The sequence below is a fragment of the Strix aluco genome, chromosome 21 (genome assembly GCF_031877795.1).
Source record: "Strix aluco isolate bStrAlu1 chromosome 21, bStrAlu1.hap1, whole genome shotgun sequence".
NCBI classification, from domain to species: Eukaryota; Metazoa; Chordata; class Aves; order Strigiformes; family Strigidae; genus Strix; species Strix aluco.
This window is the reverse complement of record NC_133951.1, coordinates 4,231,610-4,249,316: the sequence shown is the minus strand read 5'-3', so window position 1 is coordinate 4,249,316 and position 17,707 is coordinate 4,231,610. Positions and strand designations below refer to the sequence as shown.

The following is a 17,707-nucleotide window of genomic DNA, read 5'->3' as shown; positions in this document are numbered from 1 at the left end:
GTGCAGTTCTCACTTGTCTGCAAATGCAACATAGGTGTGCCCATAGCTGCTCTAACTTTCGAGCAATGACTGCCTCTGTTTGAAATACACCCTTGACGTTTTGATTCTTGTTTTGTTCGTTTTAGACAGTAGAGCTCGTGGATCAGTTGCTTCGGAAAGTGGATCCTGCCAAAGACAGGGAACTGTGGGTAAAAGAACACAAAACTGGAGATATCCGACCTGTGGACATGGAAATATAGACTGATCTATAGTTCTGTGTGATGAGTCCACTGAATTAACCAGGCTAATGTTTGTTTTATTTTAAGAGTCAAAGAGCATAGGGAAAAGGTTGTTCCACTACCAGACACCTTGTAATTTATGCCTGTATGGGCTATCTCTGTTACATTGAGTCATTAAAATGGTCTTCATTGTGCTAAGCCTTAAGCACCAGACATTCCAGGGTGAAGAAACCAGATGTGTGCTTCCCACCAGAGATTCCCAATTGCACGCAGCTTCCAGAAGAAATCTGCTTTCTGGTACAGAGAGAGCTCTGTTCTTCAGTGACTTTGTGCTACATCCCTTGCATGACTATCTTTATACAGTATGTTAGAACAACCATGCAGTGAGCCTCTGGCCAGCAAGTAGATAACTGTTTGAACATGATGCAGGAGGCAAGGAAATCCTGATCATGAATCCCAGGTTTGTCACTGACTGCTTTCATGGCCCTAGGCAAGTCAGTTTTCTGGCTCCCCCATCTATAAAACACACATATCTTGCAGCACTGTTGTGCGAATACATTTATTTTGTATAACACAGTTTCCCACTGTGGCAGTGAAGTGATGGCCCTTCTCCCAAAATGTATGGAGAAGACTCCTGTTCTTCCTGTTTTATACTCCCTCTCAGGGATGCATAAACCCGTTATCATCATGATTTCTGTTCTAGGCCAATCAATAAGGTTGAAAGTGTTACCATCACTGTTTTATCAGGGAAGACTTGGTTGTGCTATACCTACCTCATTAGCTGTCTGAGTGCCCTCAATGACAGAAAGAGGTTATATATCAAGGAATAAATGAGATGTTCAAAACCTTCCCTGCTTATGCAAGATGTTTCTCACAGAATCTCCTTAAAGACAGTCCTCTAACATTTTATTTGGGATCCAGGTTTAAATTGCCCTTTGTTGGTTCCTTCAGGTGAATATCACAGCCTTTAGGTGTCTTTAAGTACCAGGTTTGTCCAGCTAAACTGCGGGGTTTATCTTTTAGAGCCTGATTTTCAAAGGTGCCATGAATCTGGCATGCTAGATTGCATTAAACGTAGATGTAGGTGCCCAGCACTTCTGCACCATTAGATTCTTAACCTTAGGTGTACCCTTTGTTACCCTTACCGCAAACTACCAAAAATTCAACACTGCACTTGGCACATAGTTATGTGGTTTGGAGGTTGGTTTTGAAAAGGTATTAATTTTCTTCTCCTGCTCTTATTTTTGATTGATTAAGTGTTGCTGTTAATACATTTTGCAGCGTTTCATACAATGCCACAATGCCAAGATTCTTAAGATTCTGCTCAGCAGAAATCTTGATTCTCATCACTGTGGCCCCTACTCAGTGATTACTGTGTTGTTATCTACAATTTCCCAAACCATACTATTTCATTTGATCCACAATTATGCTCCACTTTATCTCATTGTTACCATCATTTTCTCCCCAGCACCAAAATTGCATCCTTCTTTTGGTCTGCTGCTATTCTAGGTCTTTGTTCAGCAGCCTCAAAGTGCTGTGATTAGATCACTGAAAATTAACATTCCCCTTTACAAATAGAAACTGAAACACAGAGAAGTCTTATCTGAAACACATTTTCAACATTGCTTCAGTGATTGTTTTTCTGGTTTGTTATTTCAAACTGAATTCTGTTGCACTTTCCTATTCCCTTTTTCTCAACCGTCTCTCTACCAGCATAGCTTCATTCCTGTCTTGCAAATGCCTCCACAACCCCCTTCTCTGCTGCATCATTAACCTTTATAAACCTTTGCACGTTGGCAGGTGCAGTGCCATGACAACTGCATGCTCAGGATCATTGTTCCTGGTGTGACAGCTCTCGTACTGTGCTTCCATTACACACTTCTGAATTTGCAACTACTGTTTTATTCTTGGTATTGTAGGAATCCAGCACACTGTTATGTGAGTGTCACCTAAGTTCCTGTAAAGACCATTGCAATACAAATGAAACAGGGTTTGCTTAAGTGTCACATAGTCCTTCAGCTCTGTTAGATCCTATGCTTCCCTAGACTCCTGCTGCTCAAGCAGGGAAGTTCTGTGATGATTGCTCTTTTTCAGTCATCCTATTGATTCTTTCTCTGTCCTATTAATTTTTTTTGACATACTAATGTATAGTTTTCCTATCTCTGCCATGCACTTTGGAGGAGAGGCACTTTTTCTCTTCTATGTTGTTTTTTTTTTTTTTAAACCACAGGTGCAGGGTGAGCTGTCAAAACTTCAGTGGCCAAAAATAGAGTACTTAAAAGCTGCATCTCAGGTCAACCCCTGTATTCGAAGCTGCATTGTAGATTAAAATGAGCAATCTTGATGACACCTCACCACACTCTTGTTTTGATTGCAAAACCTAGCTAGTTGTGCACTTTATCCAGTATTCTCCTTAGTAAGTATCTGAAATAATCTATGATCAATTACACATTATTTTTTCTCTTTCTTTAAAAATGTTTGTTATTTTATCTATTTTGGACTGGAAGTACTGTCCATTAGTACAGGTTTCTCTGAGGACTGAAATGTATTTTGGTTCCTCTACTAAGGTGTATTTAAGCTGCTCTCAATTCTTAGCTGTATTTTCTGGTAAATTTTTTTTATCCCTTTTGTTTTATTTCCAGACAGTTTTCCTACTAATGTTGCAGGAATGTGTGAACTCCACAGAGTGATAATTCTCTTGATGGAGTCTGTGTCTCTCACTTCAATAATCTGAGGAGAGCACTTGTACCTGGCAGTTAATTTTTACCAGGCCCAGCAAACTCTTGTGGAGTGCTGCTCTGCAATGGGTGAGATGCTTCCTCTACAAGACTTTTCATCTGCAATCTGCGGAAGTGTTAGGGAAGTTTTGCTGTTGCTTGTAGACAATTTCCATCTTACTTGTTGCAAAAGGTGATATTCCCTTGTGATACGACACTGCAGACAGTGGGATCACTGCCTCATTCACTTCTCTGGCTGATGGATCCTGGACAGTGTGATGCCCTACAAGTCAGGGAGTGCTGGAGCCCCTGTGCTTCTGAACAGATAACATCTTCAAAGAAGGTAGTGGCATGTTTGAAGGGAAGCATGGGTGCCTGCCCTCATGTTTGTTCCTAACAAGGTAACTTCCGGAGTTTCAGCATTATTCTATACATCTTCCATTGAGTTGCAAAAATGCAGTTGAACCCAGTCTTTCCTCATGCAGTAGCTCATCCCAAACAGCTTCTTCTCCAGAGCAAGATCAAGCTTCGTGTTATGTTAAAATAGCTAGCATGTGAAAAGCATGATGATGTTGCAACATAACTGATTAACAGGAATAGCAAAGTAAGTCTTTTGCCTCCATAGGTATGAGCTTAAGGGTCATCTTGTTTCGTCTGGCAGGTGGGCTCACACACTTGATGCAAGTTTGTACTCTTTTAGTCACTGCGGCATCAGTCTTTTTTTGTTGAGTGATGAGGCTGTCATATCTTCATATGGATCTGTGAACATAAAGCAGAAGGTGAGCTTTTGATTAGCACTGTTTGCTTTCACCTGAAGGGGTACAGTTAGTGGGAATTTGCCTCTGGTTGTTATCTGGTAGCTCTGCTTGCCCAGGTCTTTGTTGAAGCCACCTGTGTCAGGAGTCCTGCCACTCCTGCAGAGCTCCCTCCTTGTCTAAGGGATGCTGCACATACTTGTGCTGTCAAGCCTCTGTCTCCCTGGCGACCTCTGCTTCAGCCAGAGCCTTTTGGCCCTTGTCTGAGCTCAAGGGCTTTGTGATTTCTTATGACTTTAAATCCGTTGAATGTCCTGACTCTGGTGCCAGAGCTGACGAGGTGCTTACCAGCTGTAACCTCAGCTACCATACAGAATGAGAACATCTTATCATCCATACAAGCCCACCTATGTCTTCAAAGCCATCTTCTGGCATAGTTTACTCAATAGAGAGTCCTTGTTGGAAGTCTTTCTGTAAGGTGTTCTTTCAGCTTATTTCCTAACATAACTCATTCTGGATCCAGTGCTGTTGGCCGATTCCTGTTGGAGTTAATGAGCTGAAAACTATGAGTCTTCTACCACGTGGCCCAAGTGCACTCTTTTCCCATCACTGGCAAGATTCCAGCTGCTTTCATAGAGCAACATCCAAAAAGGCCTAATTCTCAGATTTCCAGTCTGTTCCAGATTCACTCATGTCTGTAACTCGCATTTGTTCATCCCTTCTATGTGTTGAACATCTTTTGAAAGGCCAGTTGTTCTCTTACGGGAATGTTATTTCAGTATTTGTCACTGAGATCTGCAGAGATAGCTTTAATTTTTTTTTTAAATGTTAAAATACCCTAAAAGCAGTGAAAGTCATAGGGAAATCCCTGTTATGTTTCTAGAATACTTTTGTCCCCTGTGCAGCCCTTCCTGAACTGCTGTGGGGTATTGCACAGTTACAGTAAATACTGAAATTGTTCTTTCTTTTGTGCATAACAGGCAGCATGCAAACTTGTGCTCTGGTTCTCTTTACCCTTTATGCATCTGCGCAGTTTCATGATGCAGAATTAGTTACTTTTTGTTTAACTGACAGCCCCATGCTGTAATGTCAGTGTACGTAGCTATCTTGTGACAGTGAACTGTGCACAGATCACCTCTTTTTTGTTTGGGTTTTTCTGTTTTTTTCTAACAGGAAATTTCTGTGAATCATTCACAGGAAACTTTTACATGCTCAGTAGCAGTCATAATTTCTCAGACCTTCTCAGAACCTCTTTAAATTTGCCCCTGTTTTTAATGTCATTATTTAAATATTTGGTGTAAGTTAGACTCTTTATGTAGAAATGTGCACTTCACTTTTCACCTGCTCTTTGGAAGTGCTTGGCACTCAAGAGATTTCTCAGAACACAACAGGGAGCGTGTAGGTGATGAGAGACTTTGAAAATCAGGCTAGCAAATAGAAATGCACAAGCCTCTTTTTTCCTTAGTCATTGAGTACATGTATAAGATAAACATTAAGAAGTGAGAACCTCTAATACTTAATGTATAAGAACTAGCTGCTATATGTGCAGTTCCCAGCAGCTCCACGAGTGACCATGTGTCAGGCTGTGGTAGGAGCGCAGCTCTAGACCATGAGCCTGCAGCTCAAATTCTGATGCAGCTGTAAAAAACAAATCCAAAATGAAATGGAAAAGTAGCTCTGCCCATCTATTTCTTCAGTCACACACAGGGAGAAAAAAAGCACTGCTTACCCAGGTGGGCCCTTCACTATCAAGCACCTTAAGAAATCCAGACCAGCACCTTGAAGGTCCCCCTGGAATGAGTAGATGTGACTTCTTGGTGTGATCAATTGATTGCTTCCTTCTGAATTGAAAACATACTCGCTATTTTATAGTAGCTAGTGTACTCTTTTGCAGTAGTGCAGCCTGCTGGATCTGTTCCCAGGGATGGCAGTCAGAGTCTGGTGTCCTGGAGGCAGTCCTGGTCTCCCTTACACTTCTGCTTTGCAAGACTTCAACAGACAGTGTCAAAAAGGCAGTTTTCAAAATAATGAACTTTCCTGATCACAGATCTTTTTGGAAAGTCTGTAGTCTTTTTGCTACCCAGCATGTGTTGCAATAGAGAATGAGGTCACAGAGTTTGCCGAAGCGTTGCTGTGAATGGTGGTTGCTGTGGGGGCATTCCTCCCTGCTGTGGTAGGGAACGGCTGACAGGCGTCCTTCTTTGCACAGCAGAGGTTTCTGACACTGACATGTTACCAGGGGACTCTGCTGGTCACATTTTAATTAATCCAGTGGACAATAGTCACAGAGAGATTCAAATTAGAAACAGAAACATAGGGCAGGAAAATACTCAGCTGCCCCAGTGGCATTTGAGCTTCTCAACACAAGGCACTTGTCTCCCTCAGACCCTGATGGGTCCAGTAACAGGCTCATCATGCTCCAAATTCTGCTTAGCACATGAAAATCGGTGATGAAATGTTCCCTTGTAGCTATCACCTGATAATAGGGCTCTCTGACTAGCTCCTGGTTGTGCCAGTGGGAGACCGGTATGTGGCAATGCCACACTGGTGACTACAGAATAGTGTTTGGCGTTTGGCAGTGCTGTGATGTCCTGTGCCCTTGCACTGAACTGACCGTGAGTCAGGCAGAGACGTGGCAAGCCTGGCATGCACGTATTCTCCAAGAGCTTGGAGCACACAGTCTTTCTGTGCGTAATGGTGATGAAGTCTTTCCTGTCAGTAAATCCTTGTATTTTCCTGAGAAGCACTATTGTATAAATAATACTCATTGTTTTGTCTTATAGTAGATTTTATTCATATAAATGTGCATCTTTCAATTCTTACTTTTTCCTCTTCGTTGTTACTGTAGCCAACCCTCCATCACTGAGTTACGCCAGTCTTCAGGATCTTTTCTTTAATTTTGAATTTTCATAGAAAGGCTCTGTTGCTTTAATGTGCTGACCAGACTTCATGCTTTCGGATATTTTCTGAGAGTGGTAGGTGCATGCTTTTTGGAGGGGTTATCTTTGGTTTGGGTTTTTCTTATTAGCCACCAGGTTTGGAAGTGCAATGACTCCTTTTTGTGCTAGTCACACTTTATTTTTCCTTCCTGGACATTTTTTCTGAAGGGACCAACACATAGCACAATTTGACTTAAATTTCTAATCCCATGCGTTCCTCAAGGCAAAAACCTTTTGTGCCTAATGATGCATCTGATTCTAAGAATTGTACATGGATAAAATCTTTCATAGACCAATAAAAAGTCTTAGGTTAACTGCATAATAACTACAGAAAAAATATTTAAATTTGAAACATTCAAATTTAATTTCCTCAACTTACATTAAGTTGAACTATTTCAGGTGCGTCGTAAGAGACAAACTCAGTGGATATTCAGAACAAAAGCTTTTCAGCTGCTGTATTCAGGTTCAGTGAGTGGACAAGACTATAATTTTGAGTATATGCAGTCTTTCAGGGCTACTGATTTAACAAGTAACAGTAATGGCTTGTACCACAACCCTACTAAAATTCTGCTAGTAGTTCCCCTCAAAGTGCCTTTTTAGATTGTATCTGCTACAAGCGTGTAAAATACACAGATTTACCCTGCAAATTTCCAAAACTCAGGAGCAGCCAGTATACACAGATCTCTGCAGGATTCTCAACCCTCCTTCCTGTACACTCTTTTAGGACATCCACATATCCAGCAGACCTGCCTTTGCCTCACTGATCATTTACTGTCCAGCACAGTCATCCTAAATTCTCAATGCTGGAAATGGAGTACAAAATGTTAGACTTAAAAGCAACTGCATTGAAGGAGTGTGGCTAACCTAATCTTCTGACACATCCTTCAGTAGAATCAGGGCTCAGCAGAATAAGCAGGGAATTCTGCATAGAAATAGTTGAGGGCCTAAGGAGGCCTGTATTGTGTAAAATAAAAAAACTTGACTCTTTTTTTAAAAGCAGTTGCTGAGAAGAAATTTTCTGGTACTGGAAGTCTAAAGCTGAATAGTGATTTTGGGGATCTCGCATCTGCATGACATGACAATCTCAGTCATTTGAATTTGGGAATGCTTGACCTGAAAGCCCTTGTTCCTTTGGAGTTTTTTGATGTGATAGTGGAGATTTTCAGAATAGCCTAAGGAATTTGGATGTCCGTTTACCACTCTTTTACTCCAGCAGGTCAAAAACACTCTTCAGGGACAGTAACCTCTATCCATTATGAAAAAAGCAGGTACTAGTATTGGACAAATATTTTTCTTCTCCTTCTTAGATGGTTTCATTTCTTTCAGCAGCCCAAGACAGTATGAAAAATCCACCGAGCAGTTTTGCAGACATAACAGCAGGGCTTCAAAGGCAGGCCAGATCACCAGTCATACACTAAAACAGTTTTCTACTAAAATACAATTGGTTATTTGGTCCTTTTTGTGTAACTTTTGCTAAATACTTCTAAATTTATAGGAAAGTTGTCTTTTGCCATTACTAATGATTTATTTTTAAAGATGTTTAACTGAAATTTTATAAATTCCCATAAATTTTGGCTGAATAGACCCCTCAAATAATGTATCATGCAGCCTCTGTTTGGGTAACTAGTAAATCTTGGATCATTGTGCAAATTATAGGATGGCTTTTGTTCCATAAGGATACATGAAGGAGTCACTTTCTGAACTTAAGAAGTTGAATGCAGAAAAGATTTAAGGGGCAGATCTTCAGCTCGGGTAAACTGGCAGAGTTCTGTGGAAGCTACTTTGTCAGCTGTGGATCTTGTCCTTCAGTCTTGAAGGCATTTCCCTATACATAATTTTTCTGTCTTACTGTAAAACAATTTCATATGGTTAAACTGTATTTTCCTATATTGTTCTGCAAGTTTATATGCACCACAGTGCTCATCTCATCTCCTGTAAAATAAACTGTACAGAGACACATTGAGCATGGAATTGTCTTTACACTGTTGCTTTTTCTCCTACCAAAGCCACACTCCTTTTGAATGCAGTATCATCAAAGAAGACCTGAGGTGCCAAATGCACATGTACTGCTTTGTTGGTACCAGCTTAATGCAGCTTGAATTTGCAGTCACATCACATGGGTGTAATCTACTTGTACCTATCCTTTTCAGATCTTTGCATGAGATTCAGATGAATACAGTCCCTAAAATTTCATTTTTATAGGAAATCAATTTAAGAAACACTTGTAGTGAAGTGTTTTTGTTTTTAAACAAGCAGGGAAGCTGACTGTGATCAGTCTGAAAGCAGCTGCCATGAAATGGGCATGTTTTCAATGATCTGTAAGTCTTCTACACCCAGTCAGTCCTTTACCTGCAAGTTCCACATGCATCTTGAAGCTTAGTTGAAGAGAAAACACTGTTGTAAAATGTTGTTGTTAATAAATTGTTCTACTTTGAATATTTGAGTTATCATGCATGCTGGCAGGTTTTCTAACAAAGTCAAAATCAGCCTTACCAAAATCCTGTCTAATCCAACAACTGTCTTCAGAAGTGACCAGCGTGGGATACTGCTATAGAAGCAGAGCTCAGAGCAAGTGGGTGCTGCAGTTCTGTAGAACGTGAGCCCAACTTCCCAGCAATGTGCGACTCTGGAGGTAATGGCATTATCCACACCCCTCATAAACCTCAGTGGAGCTTCCTTCTAAGAATTTGTCTCGTTTTGAACTCTTGTAAAAATTGAGTTTTTGCAACCACCTGCAGAATGGCATCCTGCAGCTCTACGGTGTGTTTGTACACTGATGTGGTAAGTAGTTGCAGAGGTGTGCACACTCTTCTCAGAAGAGGAGAAGAAAGGTAAGACACTGAAAAAGTTCCAGGTGGAAGCTTATTTTCACAGCCCAGTCTTTATACTTTGCCCAAAGTAGCCTAAATCTGTTAAAAAAAAAAAAAAATCAGAATGCTGTTTCAGATGTTGGTGCATGGTTATAGACCAGTTTGGTGAATACTTAACAATTCTCCATGTACATTTAATTGCAACTTGCCAACAGAAATAATTTTCACTTGTAGAGGACTTTGATACAACTTTGAAACCCAAGATGGGGAGTTACTGTACAAGCCATGACACTTACTTGCTACACTGGTGTAGCGCCAGTGCTCAGAAAAACAACAGTGAAAGGACCAGAGTGGACGGTGGAAGTAGCAGGGTGGCAGCCTTGCAGTTTGCGACATTTACATGTAAAGGGCAGGATGTTTTACTCCATTCTGCACAAGAATACCTGTGCTAGACTTTTGCAACCAAAATAATTAAAAAATCAGTTTGGATTCCACTGTGCAATTAAGCCTTTGACCCTCTCACGTTACTCAGAAGTGGAAGGAAAGCTGCAAGGGAATCAGAGATATTTGATTTCAGACCACTTTTGGGTGTAGACGTGCTTTGTGCCTCAAAATTATGTCAATACAGTCTGCATCGTCTGCTGTTTACCTGATCAGCAATCTGGTGCTGAAATCTCCAGATAAATACAAGTTTTCTATGTGGTAAACTGGACAGTATGTTAGGGGAATCCCAAGTTGTTCTTATTGCAGATATTAAGTGTAAGTAGAAATCAGAGGCTGTGTGCACACCATTGCCTTGGATCAGATTTTGCTCTGGATGCTGTTCTTCAGAGCACCTGCACTGCATAAGTGCTGGGTCCTCCCTGCCTTCAGGGGTGGACTAACTGTCTTGTTGAAGGCAGAATTTTGGAGCTATTCAGTGGTTGAAGTGACTGGAGAACTGTGAGGGGCAGGCTTTTGATTGCACTGCAGTCAAGATCACGTGCACTGAGGCAGCTCCAGCTTCAGGGAAGAGGTACAGTAGACTGCTGAGGAATGTTGCAAAGAAATACTAAATGCCCAAGAAGCAGAACAAACTGTTAAAATTTCTCCCACTTGAGGAGGGGGTGGGACATGTTAGGGTGGATTTGCATAAATTGTTTGAGAGCAGTTCTGAGCAGCGTTTTCAAAAGTAAAGTGCTGGAGTGCTGTGAATTAGTGCTTTGCTTTTCAATGTTGGAAAGCCCTGGCAGGGTGCAGCGCTGCCTGCTGTCACTGTGGGTGGGAGGTGGTGTGGATTCCTTGTCTGTTTTGAAAGCTGGACTTTTCTGAAAAGGGCACTGGTGACTGGTAACCCTGCTTAGAAATGGTCTTTCAGACTATTGAGACCTGGGAAAGGTCCAGCTGTGGAAGTGCTTTGTTTGAGGTGTAGCTGTGGAGTGGTTGGGGCATACACAAAACATCTTGCCTGTGTTGCTGTTCCTCGGCGTGTGCCATGGGTAGGATGCCTATAGCCCCTTCCCAAGTCCCTTGTCAGGCAGATTATGAACTGAAGACCCCATCAACAGGAGGAAGATCCAACAGGACCTGGGGAACACGAGCTGACCCCTGCAACTCAAAGGAAAACAATTTAACCAGCACAGGTTTTGTTTGTGACAGACCTGAGAAGTGCAATGAATGCAGACTGTGCTGCGTCAGACGGCACCAGCCTGGACGTGGCCAGATCTTTTATTCTGGCTGTTGTGCAAGGGGGCGGCTGCCACAGAGGCATCGCACTTGTGCAGTCAAATTACATAGGCACACAATCAGTGATGGCCACATGAGGGTCTTACACAGAGTATTTCAGGACTAGGCATCTTCTTTGTTGGCTGCGGATACCACCCCACATTTGTCTTATTCTGTTGAAGCTAAGTGTTAACTCTTGCTGCTGTATACTATATTTTGATTATTGATTTTATTGATTTTGGACTGTCATGCAACTTGCAGAAAAATGCACCATTTCAGGCATACCTGTTTCAGGTGTAAGACTGTGTAGTCCGCAGTGACCTATACAATAAAAGCCCCATCAATTGGTTTGAAGAAAATCTTGTATTTTTTTATTTCAGACAGGGACTTCCTGCAACCCGCGTACATTGTAGGTGGATGTTTAATATAACCCATGAGCCTGGAAAGCCTTGCAACCTGTTAGTACTATTTGGGACTCATCCTTTTGACATAAAACCAATACTTTGCCACCTGAGATGAAATGTTTGTGTAGATCTACCTTACAAAATGGCATATCTGCAAGTTTTTCTCATATGCTCATTCATACTGTCCCACAGTTCCCAAACAAGAAAGTCTTCAGAGTGTCTAGACTCCCAACACTGCTCCTGCTTTGATAAAATTGAAATCAGTCTTTTATCAACAGTAGCCTGCTTGCCTAAGAGACAGCAAACACTGCCCTACTGTGCTTATGTAGGTCTGGACTCTGGAGAGTGTCCTTCATTGCAGTGCCTAGTGATTACTTCCTCCTTTGAAGGAAGGGCCCTCCAGTCCTTCACGAGGTGTACCTCTTTCTTAACTCACGTCTGATACAAACCCAGTACTCAGTAGGTTAGTAAAACTTAACAGGGTTCAAGGAACATTTAATTGCTTCCCATTTGTAAGAGAAAACTTTGTACCAGTCTTGAGTTGGCAAGTGAACACCTCTTTCCCTCTTCACAGTTTGGGATTTTGCACAGGGGCTTATGTCCAAGAAGCTAAAGGCTCATTTTAAATTGCCACTCCTAACTCATCTGAAGTCCAGGGCTGTGAAGCCTTTCAACAGCCTTCTACATCTTTTCCCAGCCTGCCTTAGTTTTCAAGTGCAGCTGCCTGTATGTCTCTTTTTTTTTTTGTACCTTGCAGTTGTGAGTCCTCCTCTCTCACATGAATTTGAAACAAGCCAGGAAAGCTATTTTCTTCACAAATCCTTCCTTCTAGAAACATTTAAATTCAAAAAAAAAAAAAAAAAGCAAATGATGGTAATTCCTCTCAGGCTACACAGTCAAGTTGCAAATTCTAATGCTGAGGCTGTCAGAAGTTTGTGTAACTCTAAAACATGTTTAGACTGTTGGGCCAAAGATTTTACTCCAAGCACTGCTGGAGCCACAGATGCAGCCTCCGGTGGCGGAAGGTCTTGCAGCTGTATGGACCGTGGCAGGAGTTTGGGGGAAGGAGCACCAGGCGTGTGCCTGTCTGGGCGCTTTTCCCTGGCTGTATGGGGATTTCCACCGCTGGACGCAGAACACAAAGCAGTAAAAAATGTGAGTTTCAGGAATGTGTCAGAGGCCCTCATAGGCTCAGATTTGCTTGGGTTTTGTGGTTAAAACAGGACATGCCCCAGCAAGCCCCTGCACTCTTCTGCTTCTGCCCCATGGGTGAACTTGGCCGTCTTGTTATGATTGCGTGCATTTATACCTGATCCGTGCTGATCTGGTTTACACTGGAGATCCAAAGAGTCCAGATTGAGAGGCTCCAGCTCGATTCTGGTTACTGACAAGAAACACCAGGTGCTTGGCAAAAGCATGGTCAAAAGACCAGTCATTGAGACAAACAGAAAAACAAGCAATCTAATCAGTACCAAAAAAATAGCACTGAAGATTAATCTACAAGTTCTGAGCACAGGGTAAACTGCTTCTAGGTGTTTATTTTTAAAATATAGGAGATGATGTTATGTCAGGCATAGCTTTTCCATGTATTTTTCTCTTTAAGCAACTTGCTGCCTGAGGAGAAACTGTAGGATTATTTGCCAGTGCCCCGTCGCCCTCCTGCAGTTCAAAGCCTTTTCTGCATTTTACGGTGCAGTTTTTGGAGTGCATGTTTCAATCTTTTACACCAGATGTCAGTGTGCCTCCCCTTTTGCCTTAGAGGGCTTCAGACTAGGATGTCTTTAGAGAACTGCAGCTGTGTCAGTTGAAAACTGCAAGGTGTATTACCAGGACTGGTGATGGACCATGTGCAGGCACAGCCCAACAGCATAGAAATCCATTGGCTCAGCCACAAATATGAAAGCCACTTGCTTTCTATAATCTGGCTTTATTGCAATAATTGGCTCATTCTTGCTCATTATCAGTCTACAGTGCCTCAATGCAGCCCAACTTGGAACAGTACAAGGAAAGAGGAGATGACAGGCCATGCCCTGTGATGTGCCATGTGACATTTCTAACTGCATCATTTTCATTGTGTATGGCCTTGACATACGGTCAGCGGAGGACAATACCACATCTGTAGCCTCATTACATACCTTACTTCAAACATTACTGGTTAACCCTAATTTGAAATCTTTGATGGGATTTCAGGTAAAAGTCTTGCACTTAAATCATTCTTCTAGGGCGGAGCAGTGGTGGTGCAGCACAAGATGCCTTGCTCAAGGAGTAGGGCATAACTAGAAGAAGCGATGCTGAACCTTTATATCACGAGGAGCTACAATCTTGGAAGCACCAAAGCACCCAGTATCTCTACCTGCCAGGTGGATGACAGGGTGCCATGTTTGGAAAGGGACCACATAGTGAGGTCAGAGATGCTGATGATGATTTGCACTCCTCATGGAAGGCTTCACGCAAGACCACTGAATAGGAGCGGTCATTACTGCTGTGAGTCAAATGAAGAAGTTAAACTTATTCTACAAGCTGAATCAGCTGAAAGTGTTTTTGAACCTTCACAGGTCATTGTGATACACATCCTTCATGAGACCCTTAAAAGCAAACATATGTTCAAAGTTGAAGTAATTGGTTTAATTGTAATCTTTCCCAGTTTGCTACACTGGTGCCAACTACCATTTCTCTCACCTGGTTTCATTAAATACAATGGCAATTTCTGAACTGAAGGTCAAGAAAAAATGGCCCAAGAAATGCTATTTGCACACCTTACATTGAACTAAGCTCACACACAAGTGAAGTTTCAGCAGTCAGGATCTTCTATCTTGACTTAAACCACAGAAATTCTAATGTCATATTCCTTACTCAGAGAATCTAGTTGTATAAATTACTGTCTCAGTCCTTATACAAATGAAAAAAAAAATTACAAACATGCACTAGTGAAGTATTTATTGTAGGGACAAACAGTGCAGCCTCACCGGTTATTGCTGCATGCTCTGTTTGCACTGGTTTTTTCACTAGTTCCTGAAAGCAGAGGATGAGAGCATCTAGCTCTGATTTTACTTTGACTTCCTGTTTTATAAAGTAGAAAACCAAACACTCAGTCTCCTGAAGCTACAGCATAAGTTAACAGTCTTTTTATTTACAGAGCTATGACTTTTTTTGTACACTTAGCAAATGCTTTAAGACTGTATCATTTGTCTCTGCTTATTTGCTCAGAGAGACTAGGACTATATAGCAGCTGCTTAGGTGTCTTTCAGCTGAATTCTCCACCATGGTGACAGTCATGGCTCTCTGCTCACAGGTGCAGGCTTCGGCGGCTCTTCTCACTGCCCTTTCACTTTCTGGGAAGTCTAAAAGGGAGAAAAGTTACTGGATGGTGCTGTGGTTAATGTGGAAATGTGGGAGTCAGGTCAGGACTCCCTCTTAGCTCTGCTCATAGTTCTCAGGAATCTTTCATGTTGGCTCATATTATCATGAAAATGTCTACAAATGTGTTACAGTTGTATGCGTAAGAGTATAATTAACTGCCTGGTTGCTGTGGTGCTTACATATATTGAAGGAAGATGTGTAGTCAATGCCTTTTTTATCCTTTGTTGCTTTATGCTTTTCCTCAGTCTTTATTGCTGAAACAAATTAATTTCTTACTTCCCAAGTCTATGAAGAGTAAAAATTTGGGTTAGACCAAAGGTCCATATAGTCCAGTATCCTGGCACGGACAGTGACCAGTAAGTACCATTTTCTTAGGGAAGGGTGGGAGAAGAAAGCTTTGTAATGAAATATATTGTGATTCCTCCCTAGATTACACTTTGAGCCCCTGGTGATCCCTGCTTAGAGACTCTTACCCGACAGTGGCAGTATTGTATTTAAACAGCAGGTTTTTGTATTTAAACAGTGTTTTTTCTCCCATGAGCTGATTTTGGAACTCATATAAACATTATGTAGGAAACAGCTGCACAGCACAGTGAGGTATGATATGAAGCATCTCCTTCTCCTTCCTACTAATTTGTACCTCTCCAGGTTAATTTGTCTTAGTTCTTGCATGTGAAGAGACAGCTACTTGCCTTCTGTAGTCAACCCACAATCTGACAGCTCACTATTGTGTTCCTTCCCTCCTGCCCAATCATTTGTTGTTCAGGGTGAGCAGTTCTGATCCCCAAATCCTCCTGCTGTGTGCCTGACCTAGTTCTTTGTCCTCTACAGGTGGGAGAAAGAGAACCAAACCACGTATTTAAGATGTAGGCTCACTGAGGATAACATAATGCTGAGTGACTATTTCTTTCCTAATAATACAGATTCCCTAATAATCCGTAGCACTTTTTTATTTACGTTGTTTTTTCTTCTGCCAGTTCCTGTGTTCTGCAATTTCTTACCTTGGAGTTAACAGGAAATTTACCTAACAACTATAACAAAACAGTGTTTTGGATTTCTTGCATAGAAATTGTTCTGCAATGCTTATAGATGCTGTTATCTAAAACAGTAACATTGAAATCTGGGGAATGATCTCTATCTTCTAAAATCTTAAAGAAAGCAAGCATAACCTCTACTGACTTGTACAGGAAAGAAGGCCTAGAGAAACAGTTTTGGCATAAGCTCATGGTAAAAGCAAGATGGTTACAACAGTGAAGTAAGATAATAACTCCCCTACCATCCATGTGTGAAGCTATCAGAGAAGTAACCACTAAGTGTTGACTCTAGGCAATGGCTCCAGCACGATGATGCTCTCCTTGCACAGATACTGCCTCTGCTGGCTTTGGTCTGTATGTTTTTTTAACTATCACACCTACCTGTTGCTCACCCAGCAAAAACATCACTCCACCTTACCCTCTGAGCTACCCTTGGCCACAGGCAATCATTTCTTCACCCTTTCTTCAGGCCTCTCAGTTCCTCCCTCGGCCATACACACTCCTCTATCTCATTGTCTCATTTCAGAGTCACTTCCCACAACTCAGCCTACAGTAAATAATTATCCTTTTGACCTCCCTATTTCTTCCTGCTTTCTCTCCCACCGTGCATCACTTAGTGTCACCCAATGGCATCTTCTCATCCAGCCACCTCTCCTCCTGCCTGAATTGCTGATACAATTCATGATGGTCATTCCCTGAGTTTCTTCAGCTTCCATTTCCCGCTCCACTCTGCACCCTTTCCTTCTAAACGCTATGTCTGCTTTGTTATCCTGCAACATCCATTCTTGTTCCTGGGAAAGTTCAATTCCATAAATCCTCTCCACAAATCCACTTCCTTCATTTCCACCAGCCTTCATCAACCTTATCTACAACTGCTGCTGTTAGTATGCTGGCTTTCACTCCAGCCTTTATAGGACTGCTTCTCTTTGTGCAGAGCTGCACCAGTAGCCCCAGGGAGAACAGTTTCCTTTCCTGGACACCTTAGGTGCTGGAGATCTCCATGTTTAATATGCTCCAAGGGACATAAAATTCTGACCATACCCACATTACCAGATAAATGGGTGGATATACAGATAGACAGATCAGTCAATGACTGATCAGTTGATCTCCTGTGATACCTTTTTCAAATAAAGTTCAATAAAATCCACCCATCTCCTCTGATCTCCTGTCTTTCCTGTTTCCTTCCTCTGTCACATTGAACTCTTCTCTCCCCAGAGAGGTGGAGATTATTTTTTTTTGCTTGCTTTTCATTTGTTCTCTTTCACTCTCCCTGGCATTGATGCACCTCAACTCCATTCTGCCTTCCTCCTCTCTGTGACTTTGGGTCTTTGCTTTCTTCTGCTCTTTATTGCTTTCAAAGGTCACATGCCTGAAAAAAAAAGAAAAAAACATTCCACGCCCCAAAGCTGCCTCACTCAAGAAAGTACATTCTTTTTCACATGAAGCTCCAGCCTCTTTCTTCCAGCCATAAACTAAAACATGATGTTTACCAATACCAGAATCTTATCTCCTGCTCACTCCCAGATCTCTGTCTCTCCCATGGATTTTTATCTGGGCCTCATCTTATCTTAGCTCTGTGCTGCTTTTCTCTTCTATCTGGAAGCTGCTGACTTCCTGTTTCTTGATCACAATTGGTCCTGGTCTCTTGTGGCTCTTTGATCTCTCTGCTCAGTGCCTTACATTTAGTATCTGTCATCTATTACATCTCTATTTTCCTCTGTCAGCCTTCACAGGTTCCTTTTCCCCCTTATCTCCCTCTCACTACT

The 17,707-nt window shown here is 41.8% G+C and overlaps 1 protein-coding gene across 5 annotated transcripts in view; it reads left to right on the top strand.

Moving 5' to 3' along the window:
- The window catches only part of GAS7 (growth arrest specific 7), a 104,035-nt gene extending 95,435 nt beyond the window's left edge, over window positions 1-8,600 (top strand). For 4 of the 5 annotated variants that reach the window (XM_074846966.1, XM_074846965.1, XM_074846968.1 and 1 more), the window contains one exon: window positions 126-8,600. In XM_074846966.1, coding sequence (XP_074703067.1) covers window positions 126-239 — 114 coding nt within the window. In that variant the 3' untranslated portion in view covers window positions 240-8,600. The remainder of the gene's footprint in view (window positions 1-125) is intronic. The other variant, XM_074846967.1, reaches the window with a different exon arrangement.
- Window positions 8,601-17,707: the final 9,107 nt, after the last annotated feature.